The sequence below is a fragment of the Cylas formicarius genome, unplaced genomic scaffold (assembly GCF_029955315.1).
Source record: "Cylas formicarius isolate icCylForm1 unplaced genomic scaffold, icCylForm1.1 PGA_scaffold_1__22_contigs__length_36826433, whole genome shotgun sequence".
NCBI lineage: Eukaryota > Metazoa > Arthropoda > Insecta > Coleoptera > Brentidae > Cylas > Cylas formicarius.
Genome location: NW_026844264.1, coordinates 19,442,909 through 19,467,348, shown reverse-complemented (window position 1 = coordinate 19,467,348; position 24,440 = coordinate 19,442,909). Strand labels below are relative to the sequence as shown.

Here is a 24,440-nt window from a genome sequence, read left to right as displayed (position 1 = left end):
GTAAGAAAGTTTATTTTTCACATAGGGTAATAAAGTGTAGATTTACCTGTTAGCCACAATGTCGTTACATTTTCATTATGGAAGTTCCGTCAGCGTTTAAGGAAACAAAAATTATAAAATTAATTGCGTCCACCCAACGTACAATTTTTCCAGAACCTTCCAAGTTTAGTGGGATATAAATTTATATTTTGACATCTAGAAAGTAAAAGTATTTGTTTAATTTCTTCATAACCTTAGCATGAATCATTTCTTTCCTATGCTTTTTTATTGATTCTACCAAAAGCAGATACATCAATGCGATTTTAAGCAACATATGAAACACGTCAAATAGTTTAAAACTGTGGACAATAAAAATTTGAAACACTTTAAAGGAAATTACCCCACTTTTTCCTTCCGTTTGCATTGTTTTCTGTCCTGGGTAAAGACGTGCTGGCCGGAGGTAATGTCCAACTGCCCAACAAACTCGCCACGGCACATCGTTCGAGTCTGGAACTAATCTCGCAACCGCTGCAACCAAGACGTTTTAGACCACACGGCCCTACTAGAGCGTCGACCTGGTGCTGCGGTTCGTTTGTGGCAAGACAGCTCAAGAAGACTCAACATTTGGAATAATTATTCTTCTGTGTGTGTGTATTTTGTGTCGAGTGGTGGAGTTTGGTGTGGTAACAACCAAATTAGTTACATTTTCAAGCTGCATCGAGTATTATGCTCGTAAGTTTTTTTGTTCTACGCTGTAACTCATTTGGTTGAAAAATAAAGCGCTAACTCCTCTAATAAACTTCATGTCATGGTTTTAGTTTGCTAACCGTTAACACATTTCGGCTTTCCCTTTAAAGGGACAAATGAAATAATACGTATTACTGGTGCAACAGGGAAAGTATCGTTTTTTTTTTTATTGCAGTGAGTTTAATAGACAGCTCTAAATCGGAATTAGTCAAAGCAATTCCGGAAGCAGTCTGTCTTCTCCAATCCAAATTCAATGTGCTAGAATACAAAATAACGGCATTTGCAACACAGATCAAAGAAGAAAGGGACGCTAGATGCGCGTTACAAAAAATAGTGCGAAACTACATGGTGACCAACGCAAAAGACTTTGATAGTATTCAGTGGCCACCCATGGAGAGCGATATATGAGTTAAGACTTGCGCGGGTTTGCAAAATGTGTAATTTTTTATTTATTTGTATAGATATTACGGATAATTATTTTGCCGTTTTCTTGATTGGGTTTTTCCATATTATACACATCTCGATTTTCCATTGTCTATGATTTCTGACCAATTTTTTTCTGTTTGTAAATAATGGTTATTCACATTTCCAGACAAACGAATTTATTTGTGATTGAATAGAAATCAAAATTGAATTTGTTTCCTATTTGCCTTGGCTTGTGTGTGCAATAGTTTGCATGTAGCATTATCTTTAACCTAAATATAAAAATATGTTTTGTTATCCAGTCGACGCTGGAATCGGAAAATTGTGTTCAACAAATTGTATGTAATTTAATATTTTTTATTAAAAATTTGATTATAATTGTTTTCTTTCCTAGTAGCGAGCTGTTTCATTTCTCCCTCTCCATTGGGCTTCTCTTTCATGCGTGAGACTCAAAATCTATGCGAAACTGTAATTATTTTTCGTTTCAATTATCACAAACGAAAAAAACCGCCCCATTCCAACTTAAACAAGTCTTTTATTTAAATATTGCTAGGAAAAACTATCCATGTCTTAGTGCATTTAAATAATATGTTAAAGTACCAAGCGTGATAATAGAAACATAAGACAAAAAAAACTAATGCACTCTCAGTCGCATAATGGACCGAATACGTAATATACAGATAATATGTATCACTAAGGCCGATAATGTTTACACAGTTACTTCACAAAAGAAAACTACAAAGAATTCAATTAAAATATCACAGTGACAATATACCAGGGTTCGTGTAGGCAGAGTATATTTCCTACGAGTATAACTATGTTTGATACTTTTCCAACAAAATTTTAGGAATACTAATATTCGAAATTTAATAAACAATTTGCCAGAGTGGGATAAATCTAAGTGGCGCGCAACCACCGGTTGATGTTTAAGCCAACTAGTATAAGACAGAGGGGAAGGCTACCATTAGTGGCAAACGCGCGGGACGTACGGTTCAATTCAATTCAAAGTTTGAAAGGTAAAATGTGAAAAAAAAAATTATGTCGAAATAGTTTTAATTTTTTTTTTTTTATTAAAATATAAAAGTTCTAATATCCGTTACAAGCTATTGTAGTATTTTCAATGCTTGGGCACAAAATATTAGATGCCATTCGTAACAGTATACGCAACCTTCCCCTCTAACCTATACTCTTTGGTTTAAGCGTCGCTTCGCCTTGAACCATTGTTCACCTCCACCAGGAAGGCAGGTAGAAGGAAGTCGCTCAGTGGGACGACTTATTATAGTTGCAGACTTCCATTGGTCAAAATTTGATTTGATTCGATTTGAACTTGATCGCTGCTGTGGTTGCAATGCAGAAGGAAAAAAAAGAAAGTCTAGATGTATCCACATTTAAGAGATAATGCTTATTTATATTTATTATAATAGCTTCTAATATTTGGGATGGAAAGAACATGGACATTGGATATGTCTTTAGAAAAGTTCAAATGGCCATGCAAAACTAAGTAAGTAAATCGGTCAAAACAAAATGTTAGAAATTACTTTCTTAACTTTCAAAATCCACTTTCTGTATCACTTTCTCATATCAACAACAATTGGCCTGTCTGTCACTGACAAAAGATGTATTGTGATTTTCTCTATCGTTATAGACCTTTATATAGGTTCATCTCTATGACTAGAATCCACAGCTTCAATAGTGGCTCCTTCATGTAACTTGTTACCCCTGGTTTGATTTCGACCAGAAGATGGAAACACTCTCTCGATATAGCGTGGAATATCTGTGGGTGTTTCCTCTTTTTCGTGGTAAAATCTGTGTTCAGTGTTTTTTTCCACTCTCATTAGACTTAGATACCTGTTAAGTGGGCAGTAGCCCGTGAACAGTGATTATTCTATTGTTGTTTAGCAGGTCTATTGTAAATTTGGACCATAGAATCGTCCATGGCCTGTCTTTGTCCTGGCATGTCCGTCCACCATTTCCGACATTCTCTTTCCATCTATTTATTGTTAGTTGAATTTTCAAGGGTTTTGTTTAGCCACCCAACAAAAGGGTCTGAACATGTGGTCTGACTAGCATTCGCGGCGCTTTCGTTGCCTTTGTGGCCTTCATGTTCCAGGCCAAGGCCGCCGTTCGTGATCCAGGTTTTTAAATTTTTGGTTTACTGTAAAATTTCTTCTGGATTGCTAATAGTGCTTTGTTTCTGGCAGCAAAATGGGATTTTCTATCCCTGCGGCTGATTTCTGGAACAAACGCAATGCAATAATTTTTTTGCGCCAGAGATCTCATTAATTTTCACTTTTTTGCGCTTTCAAACGCTGTTCATGTGTAGCAAAATTTTTAGTATCCAAAATCAATTCGATAATACTTGTTAAATTTCAAATTTATACAATTTTTAGAAGCGTTCAGGATACAAGTTTAATAACAAAGAATTTATATCAAATTTGAAAATTTTGTAATAATGACACTCTATCTTAGTAGTTCTTGAAATTAGCAACGAAAAATAACTAAAACCGGTATTGCACCACACTGCAGCCTTTTACCGATCATCACGGGATCAAAACAAAATTCTAATATAATCAATAATCAGTAGAAATAAGAAACTTACTGTAGCGCTAGTTAAACAGAAACAAAGATCAGTGGAAATAAAATCACAACCAAAATAAAAGCATGAAAGTCAACACAAAGAAACTGTTGTTAGCGTAATTTGGCTTAAAATCTGGTGGAAAAATATGTTATACAAATGGTTCACTGGGTATAAAAAAGTCCATATAATCTAGTTTTTGGCAGCATCGTCAGAGCGCGAGTGGAATGCATAGTCGGCTCTGAAATTGTCGATGAAACTTTTGAGTCGTGATCTTGGCTCCTGAAGTGAAATCATTAACAGTAATCACCGACACCTGTCTTAAGTAGACACATCAACACTAAACGTCACCAAAACTATCCAACAATAACCAAAAAAAATTTGAGAAGAAAATTTTAATCATTAGCATTTACATGCCTACGAAGGCAAACTAAGGCAGCATTCCTAGAAATCCTAGAAGTAGGGTAGAGATACTCAATTGTACAGTCGATGATGTTGTGGATCAATTTGAGCTCCCTCAGCATCCTTCTAGAGGAAAGGGTTGAAAAGTTGGCAAAACTTATAGTTCATATATCCCCAAAATGTAACAATTTTGATGAAAAACTTTAAATTGTCAGTAATAGAAATAAGTAATATAAGAAGCAGAAAATTGATGTCATCGATGAACATGTTGAAAAGCAGTTGGCCCAAGACCGACTCTTGAGGCACACCTGGCTAGACTTAGATTTTAGACGAAGTAAAGTTCAGTTTATTTGATAAGATAGCTTTTAACTCATGAAAATAGAATGCCTCTATGATTTCTTAAGTTTTTCACTAGCACTACTTATATCGGTATATATGCAACTCCAAAGTATCATCAGAAACTCAATAGATGTATAGTTTAATTATGTTGAATTGCTTGTGAAAACGAAGTGATCATAGATCATTTCAGAACACAAGCGCATTAGCTGATGATGCAAATATGGCGGTAAGTTATCACATTTGTTGAGTCACTAGATTTATGAATTGATACCACTGGTTTCTGATATTCGGAAATGTTGCCATGTTTCATTGAAGATTATATGCAAAGGTCTTAATCATAAAAGTTAAAATTTGAAAAGGGTGTCCAAATTGTTCATAAAATTACGATTATGTTTACTAAAGTTGTTTTATCCTTGTGATTATTTATAATTATGATTACAGTTATCTAACCCGCCCATTCAAATCTTTCCTCAGCGAATTGTTGCGCCGTGGCATTATTTTATTAGGCACAATTTTAACCAGACCAGGAATCGACAATATCATTTTTGTATTCCTTAGTTGATGAAATGCAAAAAAGCATACACCTCAATCATCCAACCAAAACTATTTTAAAGCAATCACATACTGTTCCAACTACCCCAGTTTTGTCCTTATGGATAAAGGTCATGAACAATAATTGATATTGCCAAATCACCTTTGCGTAAGACTCTGCTTAAACGAACCACAAGTTATACAAAAATTAACAGTCTTCATGTTTGGCATCTAATTGGTGATGCGCAATTGTATGTTGTTTAATATATCTCGCGTACATCTGCCTGGCCTGATTCAACACCCGCGTCACATCGTGCTTTCTTACCATTTTGTCGAAATGCATGGCCATCTCGTTGTAGTCCATACCTTTGCTGATGATATGATCCCGATGCTGCAATAAAACCGTTAAACACAAGAACATCAGAAAAGGGTTTCCTCCTCCGAACTCATTTGGTGGCGGCAGCATAGAGGGGGCTTTAATAGACTCCGTCACCTCTTCGCAAGAGTTGGTCAACATTGGACAATTGGCCGGTATATGATAAGTATTCGGTTGACTGATGGACTGGGCAATGTTAATCACAACTCTTTGAGGAGTCTCAATTTTACTGGTTGTATTAATAATCTTTATTGGAGTTACAGTTTTAGTGGCTGACGTTTCATTGACTATGGTTGGAGTATCAAAATCGATTTCTGCCTGTTCATCTGGTGTATGAGAATAGTTCAAAATATGTTTAGGGCTACCTTGATGTAAAGGATTTTCCCAAACAAATATATCACCGCTGGTCATCTTTTGTGCTGGCAGCTCATCTAGTTTCCTAGTTTTTGATTCACACTCGCTTGGTGGCGAGTCATCAAATCGATTTACAAATTTGTCCCCAAAAACTTTTCTATCTAAATTCTCCAGCTCTAAACGCAGTTCTCTAGTTACTGAGGTAGTTAACGGAAAATACTCTTGAGAATCGTCTGGACTATACTCATCGAAAGTATCGGTGTCGTCAGTGAAAGTGTTCGACGTGGAAGAATCCTTAGGTTTGTCAAAACTTGAGCTTTCAGAATCGTCCAGGCTTGACCTAGTGAGCAAAATTTTAGGTTTATCTTTGGCGAACTTGGTAGATTCTATAGACTTATCGGCAATTCTATTTTTGTTGACGCCCGCAAGGCTTAAAAACTCATTCAGATTTGTAACGATCCTTCTTGGATGTTCCTCTTCCTCTTTTATTGATGGAGTAAGATCTAGTCTATCCAATGACGAGAAAAATTTAGCGGCAGCTATTTTGTCCTTCAAATCTTTAAAATGACCAGTTCGTTTCGTATTTTTGATCAGATTTGACATGCTAGAAGATAAACTAGCACTTTTCGCTCTAAATGCCATCTGGTGTGTGTTAATCCGATTGTTAAGTTCTATAGAGTCAGACTTAACCTCTAAAGGCGAAACGGATCGTGGTCGAGGTGAAATAGATTCATCTTCTTTGCAGGCTGTAACAATGGCCCTTTAAAACAAGCAATAAAAATTAATCTGTTGTTATAATTACCCAGTTTACTTGGAGATTTTGGGCTTACGTCATTACTTTTACTTTTTGCATGGTGAGTGAGAGCCGCATCATCCAAGCTCTGATTCTTGTTAAGTTTAAAATCTATAATACCATTCCTACATTGACTTATTGTCTCATCTAAGCTATGATTCTGTCTTTTTACTACGCCTGGCTTACAACAACTATAATTACTTAATGAGATCGATGAACTTTGTCTCCGCAGAGCACACACTTTCGTGTAGGCGTTTTCTCGTGGTGTTTTGACTAACGGGCTTATGGGGGGTGTGCCCATTGGCGGAGTCAAATGAAATTTTACATCAAATAGAGGCAATTCCTTACAAGGCGGGTCTGCTGGCAAAGAACTCCAAAGAACTTCAAGCATACGCAGCGAATCTTCAAACGCGAATTCCCGTTTCATTTCAAGGAGCAGCCAGCGATAACAAAATAGAAGATCATCAGCCTGCAACGCGTTTCATTAACTACTCCCTAAGCCGTTCAAATGAATACCAATATACCTGATGTATCTTCAAATAATTATAAAATTCTGGATCATAGTACATAATTCCTTCAGCTAAATGGGTAAATTTTTGCGTCATCGCTATCCCGTCGATCATAAAATTTGTCGCAAGCCTTTGCATCAACGCACAAAAACATATATAAGCGTGTGCTTCGTCATTCATAGTTACGAGAAAGGGAGATGCTAGATCACTCATTCCTTGACAATAGGATACCTTTGGATGGTTTAAAGCATAACTGTAAATAAAAAAAAACATAGTTTTAAACTGGATTTTTAAATGCATAATATAAATATAACATAAACAGAAAAAAACTAAATATATTTTCTAATATCCACTCTTATATAACATAAATAGATAAACTTAGTCTTACCAGTGAGATAAAAAAAATTCGGGATATCTAGGTAAATTAATAACTGGGGTTTTAAGTTTCTGGGTTATTAAAGGCAATATTTCTGAAAGGAATTTTAATACCAGTGTTGCAATATGTGTTTCTCGGCTTTCAGGTTATTGTAGAACTAGATGTTGGACTATGATTATAATAAGAATTATACCCATTTATAATGACGTCATGCTAATCGAGTTAAAAGTGTATGTTCCCTAATTATCACAATTTACAGGTTGCTAATCGACAGTGATATTCTCACTATCTGTTGTTGGACAAAAATGTAATTTTTAAAGGAACCAATATATTTAAAAATATCAGCTATGATTGTACATTATACATCATACATGTTATCTTTTTTGTTGGCAAACCAATGTTTTTAAGTGACCCTGATGAATTTTAACATAACCTTTAATAAAGTTAAGGGAAAAATGAATAACCATCCCACAATTTTTTTTCTAATTTTTTTTGGAATATATTAAATAAAGATAAAAAAACTTTATATAGGGTTTTCTGGCAAACACTTTTCTTTTAGAGTGTGTAAGGGTTAGTATAATCACTTTGCCACCATTTAGTATTTATAAAATCTTTTTTTTTAACAAAGAAATTGAATTATTATTATTTAATTATTACCATATCAGTTTATTACCTAATTAGCCTATTTGAGTTACCTAATAAATTTCAATTTTTCAAAGTTGTCTAAAAACAGACTTGCTGGCTTTTCTTTTTAGCTGTAATCTTTTGACACCATTTTTTGTTATCTTTATTTTAAACCTATATTTTACCATTATGATATATGTAAAATTTTATATTATTTTTACTTGCAAGCAAATACTCACGTAGTAAGAATATTGAACAGGGAAGCAATGTTTTGATTATCGTCGCTGCCAGCGTAAAATGGGTGATGCCTATCAGTGCGCAAGACGTCTTTACGCACCATGCCAGTGGTATAAGCCAGTTCCCCTACCACTGGTCCCTGTGCTATGGCCTGCCTCCAAGTTTCGCGCAGGGATATATATTCCATAGCCTTCTTTTTAATATAGTCCATACGACCTCTCCCAGTCATGCCATCAGGATAGATATTAAGCAGGTGTTTCCATACCACTTTTCTAGATAATAATGCCAAATCATTAGTCAATTTAATGTGTTATAAAACTAACCTTAGACTAGGTTCAATTCCACCAAAATAAATAGCAGATCGTAATTCTTTGGGGTAAATAATTTGCCCCACTGCATCACAGTACTTCCTGAATTCTCCATCAGAAAGTGGTGCTCTTGGGGGTTGCAAGACAGTATTCCCGTCTTCACCAAAATTCAAGGCTTTCTGAACCATATTGAGGGTCTTACCCACCTAATAAAAACAACAAAACCAATATACACAAAAAACTTACATTTTTTTCCTTTTGGTTAGTTGAGGCATAACTGTTGGATACCTTCTGGAGTGTGGTTTGTTCAGACATAATGAGATCTCGGACTTGCGATTTTATAAGCATACATTTGCACTTAAAAACTTTGTCAATTCACAGTAATATCTTTAATTTTTTATTAACTCTTTTTAAGTTGGTGTACAGGGGTGATCCGCTATAAATGTTCCCCATTTAACTTTCTTATTTTACATTTTAGAAAAAAAGATTTTTAAAAACATCAGAATCAATGAATTAGCGGAAATTATATGGCAACAGGATGACACCCCCTCTCACAGATACCTTTTTGTGATTAAATTTAAACAACAAATTTATTTAGGAGTAAAATAAAATAAATAACAATATTAATGATTTACATCCTGACCAGATAATTAAAGTTTTAGATAAATTGAAAAAAACAACAATTTTACAATTTACTCTCACGTGCTTAAATTTAGCAAATTAATCGTATATGGTATGAAAGACTTAAGTCAAAATGGTCTTCACAACAGTGTGCACTGGTTTTGTCTGATCAAAAAACATCTTAAACCATCACATTCTGGCAAACTCTTCACACTTTCGGATCGGAAGGTGTGCTTATAAATTGTTTTCCAGAGGTATTGCTCAAAGTATTGGGGCAATTGGGTACCACACAATACCTATTAGCCACTCATTTTAAATTATTACGCTCATACTAAACAGTAAACTTAACACTTTCCAATTAAAACCACGCCCCATGTTCACAGCGCCCAAGTTATTTTATTTTATTTAGGGGCTTTAACATTTTGCAAAAAAAATTAAATTTTGTATATCGCTATAGAGTGTGTTCTAGTTTAGATTTCGAAAATTCAAAAAAAGTGAAACAGGCCCATTGCCATAATTAAACAAAAGACGTGGAGTTAACGTGATACCATAATAATGTAAATGTGTTAATAACTGTAACATATTACTTATTTTCGAAATCAACATAAAAGAACCTTTATTTATATGAAATAATATACACACCTTGTATATAAATAAGTATGTAATAGTAAATCTACACATTAAACCCTACAAGTTTTGAATTTTTTTTTTTTATGAAAAATAACACAGTTAGAGGAGAGTAACATTTGCAATAGATCACACTGATTCGATTTTTAAAAAAGCAGAAATTTATATATTTCTTAGTGGCATCTTCCACTGTTTAACATCTAATAATGCCTGTAAAATTACTTTAAATTACTACCTGATTAAACACCCCATGAAACCGTGAGGAAGGTTTAGCTTCTTGACTTGTAGCTGTACGAATTTGAGTAATAATTGAAACATTTCGTCTCGTTTCCCAATCATCTACAGATTCTTCAAAAGGTTTTAAATCAACTCTGAGGCACAGACAAGGTTCCACATTTGTAACTACCGACGCATTATGCGCTCTATAAGAATAAGCATCTGAATACTGAATAAATGTTAGCTCTTGCTTACTTTAAAAATGCAGCATCTAAATCCCAGTCTGATAAAAGTCTCATATATATTTCCTGTCCATTAGCATCATAAGCTCTGTAAGATATAGCAAAATCCCCCTTTAAATCAAACGCTTTAGCCAAAATGCTTTGCAGTACTTCAAATGATGTTATTTGAGGGTCTACACTAAACTTCCTTAGTTCTGGTTGGTGATTCCCTTCACATTTCTGAAAAAATTATCTTATTAACATTAATTTAAACACCACAAAAACAATACCTTAACTTTCACCCTAACAGCTTCGCGGCTGTATCCAAAGACGCCAGACATTTTTTCATTAAATCTTTAAGGACCCATAAGATCGATTTTTCTTGAATCAATCATGTATTAAAACACATACTGGATAGTAAAGAACCATATTGGAGAATTCGACTTATTATTGGAAATATTCTAAAGATCCTGAAGAGGTTGTAAATTAATCATTTGGAAAATTTAAACAACCTTAAAATCAAAACGTCAAAGTCAGTGGCGCACGATAGATTCAAAGACGCCTATCGATCCAAACCTACCAAAGCATTATTTTGCGATACGTTATATATAGTATCTATAACAGGAAATAACATGAAATGATGAATAATAATAATAATAAATAATAAATATATATGTCTATAACAGGAAATAACATAAAGTGATAAATAGTGATAAATTAATGTCTCCCTTCAATGACAGGCTTATCCCCCAATTTTGCCGATGAACTAATGGGAATCAATCTGGAGAATTTTAAAACCGGAACCGCAGATATTCTGAGAAAGGTAACATTTTGTTGCTCTCGCTAGAGCCGAGGATTATACTTCTAGCCCAGAATACATCTTCTAGGCTAGAAGCACGCCAGAAGTCCTTTGTATATTTCTTATCTATGGTTAGAAGTCAATTCCGCAACCTTTGATGCTCTATTTGGTATTTTTTTATAGTATGTGACCCTAGCTTTATTTTTCTGTGATCCTTAGCACACTGGGAGAATGAGTTTGTTTGACCGTAGTCTAATATTCCCATTACCGTTCTGCATATTAATTGTGTAGAAATCAACAAGTATTTGGTTAATTTCTATTATTCTGTTGTTAGGTTGATAGAGAAGAGAGGACTATTATTTGAAAATATGTACACAGGAGGCAGAGTATAACAAGGCAACAATAGAGAAAAGTCTACATTTAACGTCCACTCACTGAAGTTCAAACAGTGTTTTCGTCTTTTTGTATAAGATATTCGCACATATTTATCCAAAGGACCACTCGCTTCAAACATTGGGATAGTGTTTTGGTTAAGTGTTTGTATTCCGTGATTAACCAGAAACAATGATAGATACATTCTCGCGCCTTCTGGTTTCAAATGATAGTTAACCTAGAAATTTAATGATGGGTGTTTTCATTCCCTTTTATTAATAGTGTCTCACATTCAACAGTTTTTAATAATTTGCTTTAAATGGATGTTACGATATCTGTGTCAAAAGTACTCAAAAAATATTATGTTGTATATATAAATTTTCTTTTCTAATTTCATTTGGTTTTAGGGTGTTTTTCCATTTAAAAATGAATTTAAGAGGAATAAAATCAGTTCAAAGCCAGGAAGGTTGCATACAGCAAGCCATGCAATTAGCCGGAACCTGTGGTACCAACAGAATCATAATTTATGGTCTCAAATATCAAAACAAATAGATGTATGTATATTTTTAAATCTGTGTTTTAACATAGTGCCAATAATAGCTGGTATTTGTAACTATTTTTTGTAGCAAATTACCCAAGAAATGTTCACCTTAAGAACGACAGGTCTTTTGTGTTTTATAAAGAACAGTTGCCATCTCCAGAATGAAATTAAAACTGCAATTCTCATAACCGGTATAAACATGCCAGATCATGATATTCAGTTTAAAGCACTTGAAAAACAGATTCGAACAGAAATCACACCTTATGTTGCATGTTTATATAGTCAAGATTGTAATAATTTGAAATATCTCATGGAAAATATGATCAGTCAGTTCATATACAAGGATGTGGATGACTCTGCAGATGTATGTAGTAAATACAAAAATGTGAATTTAGTTTTATATAAATTTTTCATTTTAGGATTATAGGAATGGCCAAGGCCTAGATATTAAAAAGAATAACTTAAACTTGCCCCTTCTTCAAAGCTGGTATGAGAGCATCAACAAAAATACTTCAGAAAAACAAAAAAATCCTCTAGTGATAATCATTCCAGATTTTGAAGGTTTCAATGTCAGTGTTTTACAGAAATTTATTTTAATAGTTAGTTCTTACATAAACCGATTACCATTTGTATTTTTATTTGGAATTGCCACATCTTTGACGTCATTGTACAATTTATTCCCATACCATGTCACATCTAAAATGAGCATAGAAGTTTTCAAATGCCAATTGTCATCAGTTCATCTTAATATGATTTTGGAAAATGTCTTCCTGAACCCAAACTGTGCATTTCAGTTGGGGGGCAAAGTATTCAATTTATTTGGTGACATTTTTCTGTTTTATGATTTTTCTGTGAACAATTTCATCCAAAACATTAAGGTGAGTTACGATTTTATTAATTAGTTTTTAAAACACTGCAATAAAATCAATTTAATAGTATGCTGCAATGGAACATTTTGAATATGGAAATGGGATAAGTTTGTGTACTTTAGACAAATATGAACTTCAAGATCTTATAACCAATCAATTTGATCATGAGGATTTTGAAAATGTGCGACAAATTTTTTCCTTTCGAAAGCTTGTAGAAAATGAATCACCCAAAAATAAAATAAAATTGCTAACTGATGATGACTACTTTGGACAAGTTTTATATGAAAAGGTTTATGATCTTCAGAAATACATTAAAAGATTTCATATATTTTTAAGATGTCTGCATGTTTTAGTGAGAGATTTGCCTGGACATCCTCTAGGACAACAGGTAAAGAAAAATTGTATTATCAATGCATGTCTTTAAATCAAAATTATTTTATGTTTAGATTAGGGAAATCTACGCAGTTGCTGTTTCAAACAATATAACGAAAAGTGTGGAATATATGGAATGTTTTAAACTGCTCAGTTTCCAGTCAAAAGAAGAATTTTGCACAAAGCTTAGAAAAATTACTGATATATTAGGGTGCTACTTAAATGAAAGAAGCAAAGTTACTAAATTGAAAGAGTTCCAAAATGAATTGAAAATGTTCTTATACGAATTGGACAATATTAAATTGGTGGAACCAAATTCCCAAGAACCTAATGGGAAAGTACATTTGGCAAAATCTACTGATAGGAAAGCTCTAAAGCAGGTTAACTGACGAACTATGTAATTTGCAAATATTTTTAATTATCTACTTTATGTTTATTCAGGTTTTATTTTTAAAAGCAAAGGAGAAACCAAAACTAGACAGGTATGACATTATAAGACGAGAAGTGCTGGCTTGTTTGTCCCAGAATTTCGAAGTATACCTCCTTGAACCTTCCTCATTTTGCTTCCATGAAATTTTTTTCTTTGATGATCTGTCCATCCAAAATAACATAACAGGAGTCCAAAGATCAGCAATACATAATGCTTTAAATGACCCACATAGTTATTTACAAGTATGATCCGTTTTGATAAGTAATTACAATTTTTCAATTTCTTTTATTATAGTGCTCCTGCTGTGAAACAAAAAATAATTCCTTAATAAAGGCCTGCATGCCAGATATTTGCATAGCATATAAATTACATCTAGAGTGTGGCAAAATAATCAACTTGTATGACTGGTTGCAAGCTTTTTTAAGTATCCTCGATCCTATAGAAAACGATGAGGAGGAGGAAGGTTTGGAAAAAGTTGTGGATCCCAGTCTACAGTATCCTTTTTAATGCTTTGATGCTGAAAGGGGAAAAAGATTTTAGATCGCTTTTTACTTAACTTACCTCAGAGCGCGTTTTACGCAGGCAGTAACAGAATTGGAATTCTTAGGATTCATTAAGAGTTCCAAACGAAAATTGGATCATGTTTCCAGACTGACATGGGGCGGGTAGCTTTTTAATTTAAAATTTTTATAATCCACCTTGCTTTTTAAAGAATTTTGGATTTTTGTACTTGTTTTTAATAGTTGCTATGAAGTAATTTATTTCTTTATGTTACTATCTACCTATGTCTATCATTGGATAAGTTGTTCCTATATGAGTCAGAAACAGTCAGATTTCTGTACAGTAAGATTAAATGTTCAATAAGGGAAATCTGTTAGTTTGACAACTCAAAATTTCACCTAAATCCTCTTTTCAGTGTTATTTGATTTCAGGTAGGTAATCAGTAACTAGTTAATATTTCTAATAACTTTTGTAAATGTTATTCTATCTTTCTTAATTTCTTTTGCTGAGGGCAATTTTATAATTTTTTCGTTTCACCTAATCACTCCATTAACTTTAATGTTAATAAAAGGTTAAGTTTTATTTTAGACGACTTTTTCGATACGAAATGGCTAATCATTTTGCTTTAAAAGATGGTTTTTGTCCCTTCGCTATTTTCAATATATACGCAATAATTAGGTACGTTAATATACAAATTATTGAAAAATATTTGCAACGTGGGCCAAATTTGACACTGGAAACCTGCCTTCTCTCAAAAAGTCACGCAAAAAGTGATGTGAGTGCCATTTCCAAAGTCAATTTTTACAAAAATTGATTTTTCGTATGGGAAGCTGTATATATTTTTAAATGATTTAAAGGAACTTCAAATTAACTTTCCAAAATGTATTGCAAAACAAGTAGGCTTTTGGATGGTGCAAGATATTAATTAGTTCATTTGACACGAACGGTTAATAAACGAGTGACTTAAAAAGTTTACCTAACGTGTTGCATGGTATAATTATTCTGCGACCGTTAGTTTTTGGGTATATTTTCGCAAAACAACACGAATACATTCACGGACATGACCGTCAGAATTGACAAACGTCAAAATTCAAGCCATGCGGTAAAATCTTCGAAAACATCCGATTGCTCCCAAACCCGTGCGGTAAAATCCCGGAAATGCCCGAAGTGGTTCGTATTCATGGGAAACGGAACTGATGTGGTAAAGTGAACCTTCCCGCACGTTAGACCGGTGTGTAATTAGGTATTTTACAGACGGGAGTAGAAAAAGTATTTTAAATACATTTCAAATCTTCTCTGCTAGCACAATCGACTCGTTAAGTGCAGTTTCAAAAACTCGTTAATATTGAGTTGAGGTTTACATTTTTAACGATAGAGGGAATCACGAGCTGTGATTGAGGAGTTAAAGCCTACCCAGGTAGCGGTCGTCAAAATAACGTCATTAGCTAGTCACCAAGTGCGGAAAATGATATGTCTGACGTCAGCAGGACGTGAATTTGACCTACTAATTCTGCCGAAAAATATAACGATTTTTACATTTGTTTTTTTTTCTTGGATTGGGGAAAATCGAAAGTAATATGCTATAAATATTTTCGAATTTCCTACCCCGTTTTTACTTCCACAAAGGATGAAGTTGAAAAACTTGAAACGAAAATCTGTATCAAGTAGAATTCTTAAAATTTTAAAATAAGTTCATAAAAAATTGTCCCAATTTTAACCTACTCAGATTTCTTATACGTCTCTTACAGAAACTTACTAGACTTTTTATGTTTTTAACATTTCAAAAGCGAATATTCACAAACTGTAGATATAAAGTATATTGAAAGAATTTTACTTAAAATATTTCTAAGAATTAAATTAAATTGATATATAGGGTGACCCATTTTTCAGTACTACATAATATACACTTTAAATAAATTAATGTGTGCCGATTATATAGCGAATCACACTGTACTTAAAAAACATTCTGACGTAAGTAAAATTTTTGCGGGTACGTAGCAACCGAGTTTACCTTATTTATCATTGAGGTTTCCAAGTTATCTATGGTGTTTTTTTTTAATTTTTCTGTACTGTCCATTTTTAAATGTTGACGTAAATTCAAGTTTACATAATTTTTCTTCAAGGGATATGTTTTACAGCAAGGTAGGTACAATCCATTTTTATATTTTAATACTATCAATATATGAAATATATTACGAAATTAGTTTTTCGCAACCTGAGACATTTTTAAGGTTATAGGAAGGGCACTTTTCTCGGCTGCGGCGGTGGTCGTAGAATCCGATGTGAAAGTGGAAGAAAATAAAGGGCTTAGGTGCAGACCTAGCGAACTTCCGATTTACACTTCAGATGTTCCCACAAAAAATCAACCCGACGACCAGGAACCAGTATTACTGGAAAACTCTATTTTATCAGCGGTGAAAACTATAGAGAAAATTGCTGATGAAATAAAGGCTTATCAGAAAGTAGCGGTTCAAAGTTTTAATGAGAGTAGAGACAGTATCGACGGTATAATTTTTGTAATAGTTCTTACAATGCAGAAATTTCAAAAATTGTTTTTAGCTGTTGTCGAGTTCTTACGCCAAGAAGATAATACATTACCTAAAGTAGGTGCAGTGGGAATTGGTGCCTTAACAGGATTAATTTTTGGCCTTCGTGGTGGATTTATTAAAAGAACAATATATGCTACTACTGGGGCTTTGGGTATTGCTGCCATATGTTATCCAAAAGAGGCATCTGAATATTCTCAAGTTGGCCTTACACAAGGAAAGAAATATATTACTGTAGCATATAATTTTGTTTATGGAGGTAATTAATAACTGTAACGATATCATAATTGTGCAGAGGTCAATAATAGTTATTATTACAAAAATGAAAGAAATGGTATTAATTTTTTTTTAAATTTTAATTGAATATTTTTGGAAATGACCATGAATGATTTCTAATAGAAGTTTGACTTTTATATCATGATTAAGAAACAAATTTATGTTCAAGTGCCACCTACAATATGAGACTAAAACGATACTACACATCAGAATACACGGTACATTATATTCTTATTATATTTTTTCTAAAATACCCTACATAGTTTATTTTAAGTCATAAAATTTTTGAATTTGTTTTTCAGTTTTTCTACAATTTAACATTGGCGTATGTTTTTCAGAAAACGCTGTATTTTTTAGTACTATTATATTTAATTAAAGATTGTTCATCAATTTCTCATAAACTATGATATTGTAATGTATTACAGTGAAAAAAGATGATCCACCTTTAGAGTTACCAACACTACCGAAATTACCATTTGAAGACTGGGACTCTTTAAAAGCAAAAATAAAATCGTTTATTTCAGAGGATTCACAAAAAGTAATTGAGAAAGAAGGTAAAGGAATAGAGAGTGTAAGTAGTTTTGATACTCAGATGAATGTTGCCAATGAAAAGACTGAAAATGCAGAATCAAATCCAAAACCCATCCTTTAGTTCCCTGTGGTTTTCCTTAGGAGATGGTATAACCATTATTAGATATATTGATGTTTTTTTTCTACTCCAGCATAATTAAAAATATGTTAAACTTTATTGATTTTCAGGTTAATGAAAAGTAACAGCAATGGGAACCGCTAGTCACATCTTATTTACTCTATGCAGTAGGTAGTTTCTTTTAATTTATTTCCATATAAACAAAATTGTAAGCAAGGAAGTTAATACAAACCTCTATTTTATACAAAGTATTTTATTTTAAAAAAATAAAACAAAACGCTGTCAGAACACAGCACAAATAATTTCTAATAGAATTTACATAACTTTTTCAACACAGAACAGTTATATAATTTTCGAACTATGGTACACTAGTTTTATATTTACAATGGCGACGTAAAGTGTTTGTTACAAATAATATAAATTGGTTTCGTATGAAATATAACGATCACAAAATATATTATCACGTTAGTATTTTATGTCTATAAGATCTAAGCAAAATTTAAATTAGAAAAAATAATTTTGGCCGCTAGACATAGGGTTTGCTTGAACTGAAACTTTTTATTAATGAAAAATATATCAACCAATAATATATAACCAACTTATATAAAATTTTTAGGCTAGATTTATGTTTTGATAACACTCTAACTAAATCTACCTAACCACCGATTTCTCTTCAACTCAATGTTGCACTATTTTTTAGTACCGCTGACTAAAATCTTTAATTTAATTGAGTCGTAAGAAAAATTTTATTGTGAGTGTATCTTTTGAACATATTTTTGGTAGAAGTCTCCTAAAATTGATTGATTGATATAATTTTCATGAAAATTTATTTTTGGGTGACTTGGGAAAACCATTAAATTAATAAACTTCATTTTGATTTTTAGTATTTTTTGATGCTTCATTTCAAAATAAAACATATTTCAAATTATAAGAAACATTTTTAAATAACTAAAAAATTTAGTTTTCTAAATTTAATGCTGTTGAATGCTTATACAAAAGTGGTTTAATCTAGCCATACCTATAAAAAGCAAGTTTTGTTTTTATAGGGAGTTTCACTTTTAGTTAGATTGATTGTAAATGTAGATCATTATATCAATACTGAAGTCTTTCCGCTCCACACTAATTAAATATATTGCCAAACGTATATGAATTTCTAGACAGTCAACATCTCATCTATTCTGACCTGCCTTTGCGCCCCTCTCCTAGTTCTAGATGAAACCGCTATCTGATCAAATTCAGCTTGTAGTTTTTTGGCCAATTGGAAATCAGCTTCTTCCTGCAATTTTCTCTTTTTTGCTTCATTTATTCCATTTAGTAATACATCTGAAGTTGAATTAAGAAAATTATTTTTATGTTTTTTCTCTTCAGATTCTGGTGTTTCAGTTATAGTAGATATATTTAATATTAAATTGCTGGATCTTTCAAAACCATAAAACTGTGGACTTTCTGATCCTTGCCTGTCAAATATACTCCTCGGCAAAGATTTTTTCCTTTTAGTAGGAATTTTTGTGTCATTACTACATTTTCGTTTTTGCCAATTACAGCTTGATTCCTTAGATACCCTGTTGAAAGTACCAGTCTTACTTGTTTCTAGATTTAATCTATGCGAATTTGCTTCTGCATAATTCAATTTGGTTCGGCTAGGTAATAACTCGGCTTCACTTTCAACTGATTCCTTGGAGTAGGTTACAATATCTGCTGATCGATAAGTATAGAATCTCGAAAAAGCAGAAGTACCACAGTGTAATTTGGTAATTTTTCCGGAAGGAGGCCTGTGAAGTAATGCTAATTTATTATCAGCTTATTTTAACAGGAAATAAATAGCACATTTGGAAAAAAAATTGTCGAACTAATTAAAAATATTTACAATGATATTCTTAGTTTAGTTTTTTTTCTATATTTCTTTTAAACCTATCCTTACACATACAGTTATGTTTTTACTTGTGTCCAACAACCCTGCCAGGGTATTTTTTTATATTACTTAGATTAGATAGATTAATTGATAATACATTCTATAATGCATAAGATGTGAGTGAAATATTTTAGAATACTAAACAAACAAAACTTGATTTTGTTTTGCTCAAATATCAAATTAATGTAGGTGAAGCAAAAATACTTACACAATTTGTACTGTCTCATTGATCATTGCTCTCCTAGTAGGAATACAAACTGGAATTTTTCCTTGAGGGGGATATTTCTTCTGAATATCTATTGGTTTGAAATAAAATTTGAACTCGGACTCCATGTCACTGGCACTACTTTTATTTCTGCTAAATCTTTCTTCAGTTTCAAGAATTTTGTGTATTTGTTGAAATTTTTTCTGTACAACTGGCACAACTGAATTACATGAGTTGATATTTTTCTTTTTTTCTTTATCAAGACAAATAACACGTGAGGTGTATTCTTTTGTTGCGAAATTATTCTTGAATGCAAGTTTTATATCCTCATTCTTAACAAACTTGTCTATAGGACCAATTTTTTTTGATTTTTTGAGTATTTCGGCTTTTGATGTTGATGGACTTAATTCTTCAGCTAACTTTTTCGCTAATTCTGCATCGAGCTTGATTTTTTTTTCTTCAGCAGCCCGCCGAATTTCTTCTTCTTCTCTTAGTTTTCTAATAAGTTCCGCACTAGCCTTTTCTTCTGCATCTTGTAACCTGCGTACTTCTTCTGCATCCTTCTGCTTTTGAAGTTCATATTCTTTCCTAATTTCTCCTGGCATTGCTACTATAATAGTGGGTTTATCTGAAATATCATATTATTTTTTAAATGAATGAACAACAAAAATAATGCCTTTACCTTCTTCAATGACATTATCAATACCTTTATATTTATTCTGCACCTCTTTAGGATATTTTTCTTTAATGGCTGTCCAGAACAGTTCATCAATTAATTTGTTCTCCTTTTTCGCTTTTCTAAACCAGGAGCCAACTCGGATTCGGCATAGGGGACAAACGAGATTGGCTTTTTCCATAGTGTCATTAAAACATAAATTACAAAAGCCATGGCTACAGGGCAACGTTACAGGCTCAATGAGAATGGTTCTACAGATGGGACATAAAACATCTCCAGCCTGCAAGTTACTGAAGTCGATTTTCTTTGGTGTTCTTATGCTTTTTATTTTCTTCCCTGCCATGTTTATATTCACTTTTCCCTTTTGACAATTGGCAAACCACAGAAACCATTAAGAGAGTTTGTATATTCAGAATCGCCACTTATCTTAATAGTATATAACCTTAGAAAATTGAAATAACCATGACTGGCAACGGGGGGGAAAAGTTAGATCGCGCCGCTGCCGTGACGTCACCTATCCTACTCCAATAAATTTTATGCCTTATGTAATGTAGCTACAGCGTATTGCACAAAGGTATCTACTAAATTATGGAGCCTACTCCATGACTATTTGGTTTTTAAGTTTTCAAGAGTGCTAATTGTGAATAAAAGCTGCATTTTTTGACTAATAGCGTAAGGATTAAGGCTGTGGTATAAAGTTTAAGAATGTTGATAAGGGCGGAATAATAGTGTGCCTGTAAAACTTTCTTCCTGTGCGCAATCTAGAATGCGAATATGATATATATGATCTAATATGAAACATCTATGAACAAAATTTTGGGAACGTCCAATTAATATTTTCTTTTCACCCGTCATCTTGCGGTATGTAAAAATCAACATGGCCGTTGACACATAGTAAATAAATTTGGATTCAGTATTTTTACCGCAGTATTTTATTAAAATATATCCAGATCCTGTTAAATCTTCAGGCAAAAAGTGTGTGCATATCGCTGCTTAGAAAGCAAATGCCGCAAACTGCAGATTAGTGAATGCAATGTAGACGCATGCGCGAAAGATCATTCCTACCTTATGAAGCGCATCAATTTTTAAGACTACTATATATTATCTAAAATGCTTGTCTTTATAAGGGCACTTCATAAAACTTGAAATAACGTGACCATTGTCAAATTAAGTACTTAATTTTATTATATTATTATGTACTAGCACTTAGTTTTTGTAATCCTTTGAATTGTGTAATATAAATTAAAATAAATATTAAACTTAAAATAATTTAACCATTATCAAAGTTCAGTACAAAGTTTCGATGAAGTTTAGCATTTTGAGTCCCTACGCTTGGATTGTGGATAATCCAACAACAAGAAACTTCGCGCAACGATATTGCCCACGATGTGGATAAGTCTGAACTTAAAGCAAACTGTTGATGACGTGACGTCGTGACTTTATCGCTCTAAGGAAAAATCTTATGGCGCTTATATCTTTATAGAGCCAAATTGCGAAAATACGGCTCTGCTTTCCATACACTATTGGAGAAGAGTTATTAAACTATGATGCCAAGTATATACCGTAAACCTATAACCTTAGTATTCTGTGGATTATAATTCAAATCCCTAGTTGTATTTGTGCACATATCGCCATTTAACCCGGTATATATTACATAAAAACTAGCGTAAATATCTCCGAGAAGTGTGACTGGCGTATTATTTGACAAAGTTTGTTTTATTTTTATTGTTTTGGGTCTTTGGAACATTATTCTTAAGAAAATTTTGATTAATTTTTCCTTGCGGCCCTTAGGTGTGGTCTGTTTACTAGGTAATTTGCTAAAAAGAATGGATATTCTTCACCGAAGTGATTTTTCATTTGGACCAATAAGCGTCGATCAGATTGAAGACCATCTATTTTTAGGTAGTTTAGCAGCCGCTAAAGATATTGCTACTTTGAACAGACTTAAAATCACTCACATCATAACAATAGATACATGTCCACTACCTAGAAACATATTAGAATTAAGTCATGTAGTTCTAAAATATATCCAGCTTTCTGATGAACCTAAAGAAGATTTGTTGTCATATTTGGATGAAACTGATAGCTTTATAAAAGAGGGTTTGGGTAAAGGAAATGTTTTAATTCATTGTTATTTTGGTGTATCCCGCAGTGCCACAGTTGTTATAGCTTACATAATGAAAAAGTATGAGTTGACATATACGGAAGCTTTTGAAAAAGTGAAGGCTAAACGACGAATTGTTTTCCCAAACAAGGGATTTGTGTCACAACTGAAGCTATACAAAGAAATGGGATATAAAATTGATAAAATGGACATTCGGTATAAAATTTTTCGATTAAACATTGCTGCTGATAGGGTGAGAAAGGTAAAAATCCTACCGCAACCTTTCATGGACCTAATACAGCCAGATCCAGGTTTACCTCAGTCACAACCTGAACCCAATGTATACAGATGCAAAAAGTGCAGAAGAATCTTGGCCTCAGAATCTAATCTGATTTTACATAAAGATAAAAATGAAATTTGCAGACAAACATTCTTCATTGAACCTATTGCATGGATGAATGCAACTCATATAACCCAAGGGAAATTGCACTGTCCGAAATGTGAACATAAAGTTGGATCATTTAGTTGGATTATGGGATGTCAATGTCCTTGTGGTATTCAAATGGCTCCTGCATTTTATCTTGTGCCCTCCAAAGTGGATTATACAAATGTGGTTAAAAATGTAGAAATGACTTTTTAGTCTAAATTAATGCACCTTCTTGGCGTGAAGTTGAATTAAATGGCTATTGAAGTACTTAAATTAAAATATTTTAATTTACTAACAAATAAATTACACAATGCAAAGCCAAAATCTAAAAGAAATTGTTTTTTATATTTTAAATATGCTAACTGCTGAGCTCAAAAGATTAAGATACAAAATAAAACACTCAATAATTCAGAGCCACCTTGGTAACACTAGCTTGGAACCCTACAGTTAAAATATTTCCAATTAGATTTAATAACTATTTGTTGAGTGAAGTGAACAATTTCAAATTGTAAAGCAACTTGTGAAAAATCTTCCATCATTTTCATGTCGGCGGATGGTCAATTCAGAAAAAATATTTACATTTACAGGATGTAGATTTGATTTTTAGGCGACTAAACCATCCACCAGTGAATCACAAACCTGATATGTATCTAGAATTTAATGTTTTAAAAAATCAAAACTTCTACACTTATTTTGAATTTTGAGGACTGTGATAAATTAGTAAATGAAAAAAGTTGATTTTTCCTGTGATATTGGTTTTGTATAAAGTATTGCAAGTGACATATTTATAAAGTACATTTTTGTTGTTTAGGTAACTTAATTATTGTATTTGAACCTAGTCATTTCCATTATGTATTATGTATTTTACGGGAATGTTTACTGTTGCAAGTAAAATGACTACATCTTGGATTGTACACTGTTTATTTATCCCAAGCAACAGTGATCCTCAAAAGGCACAGCGATCAAGTTTTGCACTGCTTATTGTGTTTTTCGCATATGGACACGCATTTTATTTTTCCTACACTATTTCTGTATTGTCTGGGAATTATCAGTTTCTTGAACATCTAGAAATAACCCATTTTATGGAATTTACATAAAAGGCTTTTAAAAAAAACCTTACGTGCACCCAAGAGATGGCGCAATCTAAAAAAAGGCCAGATTCAAAATCTATTGGGTCAGCTTCGTCCAAAACCGAAACCTCATTACCAAAAAATCTTCCTATTGCGTTATAGAGATGGGCCAACATTGTTGTGGAGAAGTTTCTTTTACTAAATAATTTTGCGTTGAATAAATTTGACACTTTTCCCTTTTGTCGTTTTTGACAAGAACGCAATAAGCTTGATATGCGTTTACAAAATAATCTGATAGAGCGAATTTTTAAAGCCTATTTTTGTGGTACCCATAGGAATGTAGCTGCTATATATCTATTTACACATATATTAAAACGTCATATGCTAGCCTAATCTATATGCAGTATTCCCATAATGTTAGCTACATATGAGA

The 24,440-nt window shown here is 32.9% G+C and overlaps 5 protein-coding genes across 10 annotated transcripts; 3 read left to right on the top strand and 2 right to left on the bottom strand.

Moving 5' to 3' along the window:
- Positions 1-1,580: 1,580 nt before the first annotated feature.
- Positions 1,581-10,909, bottom strand: LOC132697436 (TBC1 domain family member 25). 2 transcript variants are annotated; one of them, XM_060662953.1, is made up of 9 exons: positions 10,839-10,909; positions 10,549-10,770; positions 10,293-10,498; positions 10,057-10,243; positions 8,589-8,779; positions 8,268-8,537; positions 7,044-7,281; positions 6,529-6,988; positions 1,581-6,472 (listed from the first exon to the last, which is right to left on the bottom strand). In XM_060662953.1, exons 2-9 carry the CDS (start codon positions 10,597-10,599, stop codon positions 5,205-5,207), a joined length of 2,871 nt encoding a protein of 956 aa, XP_060518936.1. In that variant the 5' UTR covers positions 10,600-10,770; positions 10,839-10,909; the 3' UTR covers positions 1,581-5,204. The 2 variants fall into 2 exon arrangements, with proteins under 2 accessions (XP_060518936.1, XP_060518937.1); XM_060662954.1 differs by lacking the exon at positions 10,839-10,909 and having other exon boundaries at positions 1,586-3,383; positions 5,322-6,472; positions 10,549-10,797.
- A 36-nt stretch (positions 10,910-10,945) lies between these two features.
- LOC132697437 (origin recognition complex subunit 3) lies at positions 10,946-14,697 on the top strand. Of its 2 annotated transcripts, none has more exons than XM_060662955.1 (10): positions 10,946-11,081; positions 11,392-11,775; positions 11,837-11,983; positions 12,056-12,334; positions 12,390-12,848; positions 12,907-13,227; positions 13,286-13,591; positions 13,653-13,883; positions 13,936-14,135; positions 14,208-14,697. In XM_060662955.1, the coding sequence occupies exons 2-10, from the start codon at positions 11,749-11,751 to the stop codon at positions 14,308-14,310; spliced, it is 2,073 nt and encodes a 690-aa protein (XP_060518938.1). In that variant the 5' UTR covers positions 10,946-11,081; positions 11,392-11,748; the 3' UTR covers positions 14,311-14,697. The 2 variants fall into 2 exon arrangements, with proteins under 2 accessions (XP_060518938.1, XP_060518940.1); XM_060662957.1 differs by lacking the exon at positions 10,946-11,081 and adding an exon at positions 11,224-11,239.
- A 1,455-nt stretch (positions 14,698-16,152) lies between these two features.
- On the top strand, positions 16,153-17,855 carry LOC132697075 (MICOS complex subunit MIC27). 3 transcript variants are annotated; one of them, XM_060662346.1, is made up of 5 exons: positions 16,153-16,284; positions 16,374-16,647; positions 16,702-16,947; positions 17,390-17,518; positions 17,724-17,855. In XM_060662346.1, the coding sequence occupies exons 1-5, from the start codon at positions 16,270-16,272 to the stop codon at positions 17,726-17,728; spliced, it is 669 nt and encodes a 222-aa protein (XP_060518329.1). In that variant the 5' UTR covers positions 16,153-16,269; the 3' UTR covers positions 17,729-17,855. The 3 variants fall into 3 exon arrangements, with proteins under 3 accessions (XP_060518329.1, XP_060518328.1, XP_060518327.1); XM_060662345.1 differs by having other exon boundaries at positions 17,390-17,535; XM_060662344.1 differs by having other exon boundaries at positions 17,390-17,642.
- A 17-nt stretch (positions 17,856-17,872) lies between these two features.
- On the bottom strand, positions 17,873-20,789 carry LOC132697074 (tripartite motif-containing protein 5-like). 2 transcript variants are annotated; one of them, XM_060662343.1, is made up of 3 exons: positions 20,437-20,789; positions 19,734-20,358; positions 17,873-19,385 (listed from the first exon to the last, which is right to left on the bottom strand). In XM_060662343.1, the coding sequence occupies exons 1-3, from the start codon at positions 20,747-20,749 to the stop codon at positions 18,767-18,769; spliced, it is 1,557 nt and encodes a 518-aa protein (XP_060518326.1). In that variant the 5' UTR covers positions 20,750-20,789; the 3' UTR covers positions 17,873-18,766. The 2 variants fall into 2 exon arrangements, with proteins under 2 accessions (XP_060518326.1, XP_060518324.1); XM_060662341.1 differs by having other exon boundaries at positions 17,874-19,385; positions 20,413-20,789.
- A 1,220-nt stretch (positions 20,790-22,009) lies between these two features.
- Positions 22,010-23,995, top strand: LOC132696761 (dual specificity protein phosphatase MPK-4-like). The gene has a single exon (XM_060661771.1). It carries the CDS (start codon positions 22,233-22,235, stop codon positions 23,148-23,150), a length of 918 nt encoding a protein of 305 aa, XP_060517754.1. The 5' UTR covers positions 22,010-22,232; the 3' UTR covers positions 23,151-23,995.
- Positions 23,996-24,440: the final 445 nt, after the last annotated feature.

Coding starts and splice junctions, on each gene's coding strand:
- LOC132697437 (XM_060662955.1), top strand. CDS start 11,749: ATGGATGTTACGATATCTGTGTCAAAA. Junction 11,984..12,055: donor AAATATCAAAACAAATAGAT/GTATGTATATTT, acceptor TATTTTTTGTAG/CAAATTACCCAAGAAATGTT. Junction 12,849..12,906: donor ATTTCATCCAAAACATTAAG/GTGAGTTACGAT, acceptor TCAATTTAATAG/TATGCTGCAATGGAACATTT.
- LOC132697075 (XM_060662344.1), top strand. Junction 16,648..16,701: donor GAGTAGAGACAGTATCGACG/GTATAATTTTTG, acceptor AATTGTTTTTAG/CTGTTGTCGAGTTCTTACGC. Junction 16,948..17,389: donor ATATAATTTTGTTTATGGAG/GTAATTAATAAC, acceptor AATGTATTACAG/TGAAAAAAGATGATCCACCT.
- LOC132697436 (XM_060662953.1), bottom strand. CDS start 10,599: ATGTCTGGCGTCTTTGGATACAGCCGCGAAGCTGTTAGGGTGAAAGTT. Junction 8,780..10,056: donor TTCATGGGGTGTTTAATCAG/GTAGTAATTTAA, acceptor TGTTTTTATTAG/GTGGGTAAGACCCTCAATAT. Junction 8,538..8,588: donor GGAATTGAACCTAGTCTAAG/GTTAGTTTTATA, acceptor ATTATTATCTAG/AAAAGTGGTATGGAAACACC.
- LOC132697074 (XM_060662341.1), bottom strand. CDS start 20,749: ATGGCAGGGAAGAAAATAAAAAGCATAAGAACACCAAAGAAAATCGAC. Junction 20,359..20,412: donor TGATAATGTCATTGAAGAAG/GTAAAGGCATTA, acceptor ATGATATTTCAG/ATAAACCCACTATTATAGTA. Junction 19,386..19,733: donor AATGAGACAGTACAAATTGT/GTAAGTATTTTT, acceptor ATTACTTCACAG/GCCTCCTTCCGGAAAAATTA.
- LOC132696761 (XM_060661771.1), top strand. CDS start 22,233: ATGGATATTCTTCACCGAAGTGATTTTTCATTTGGACCAATAAGCGTC.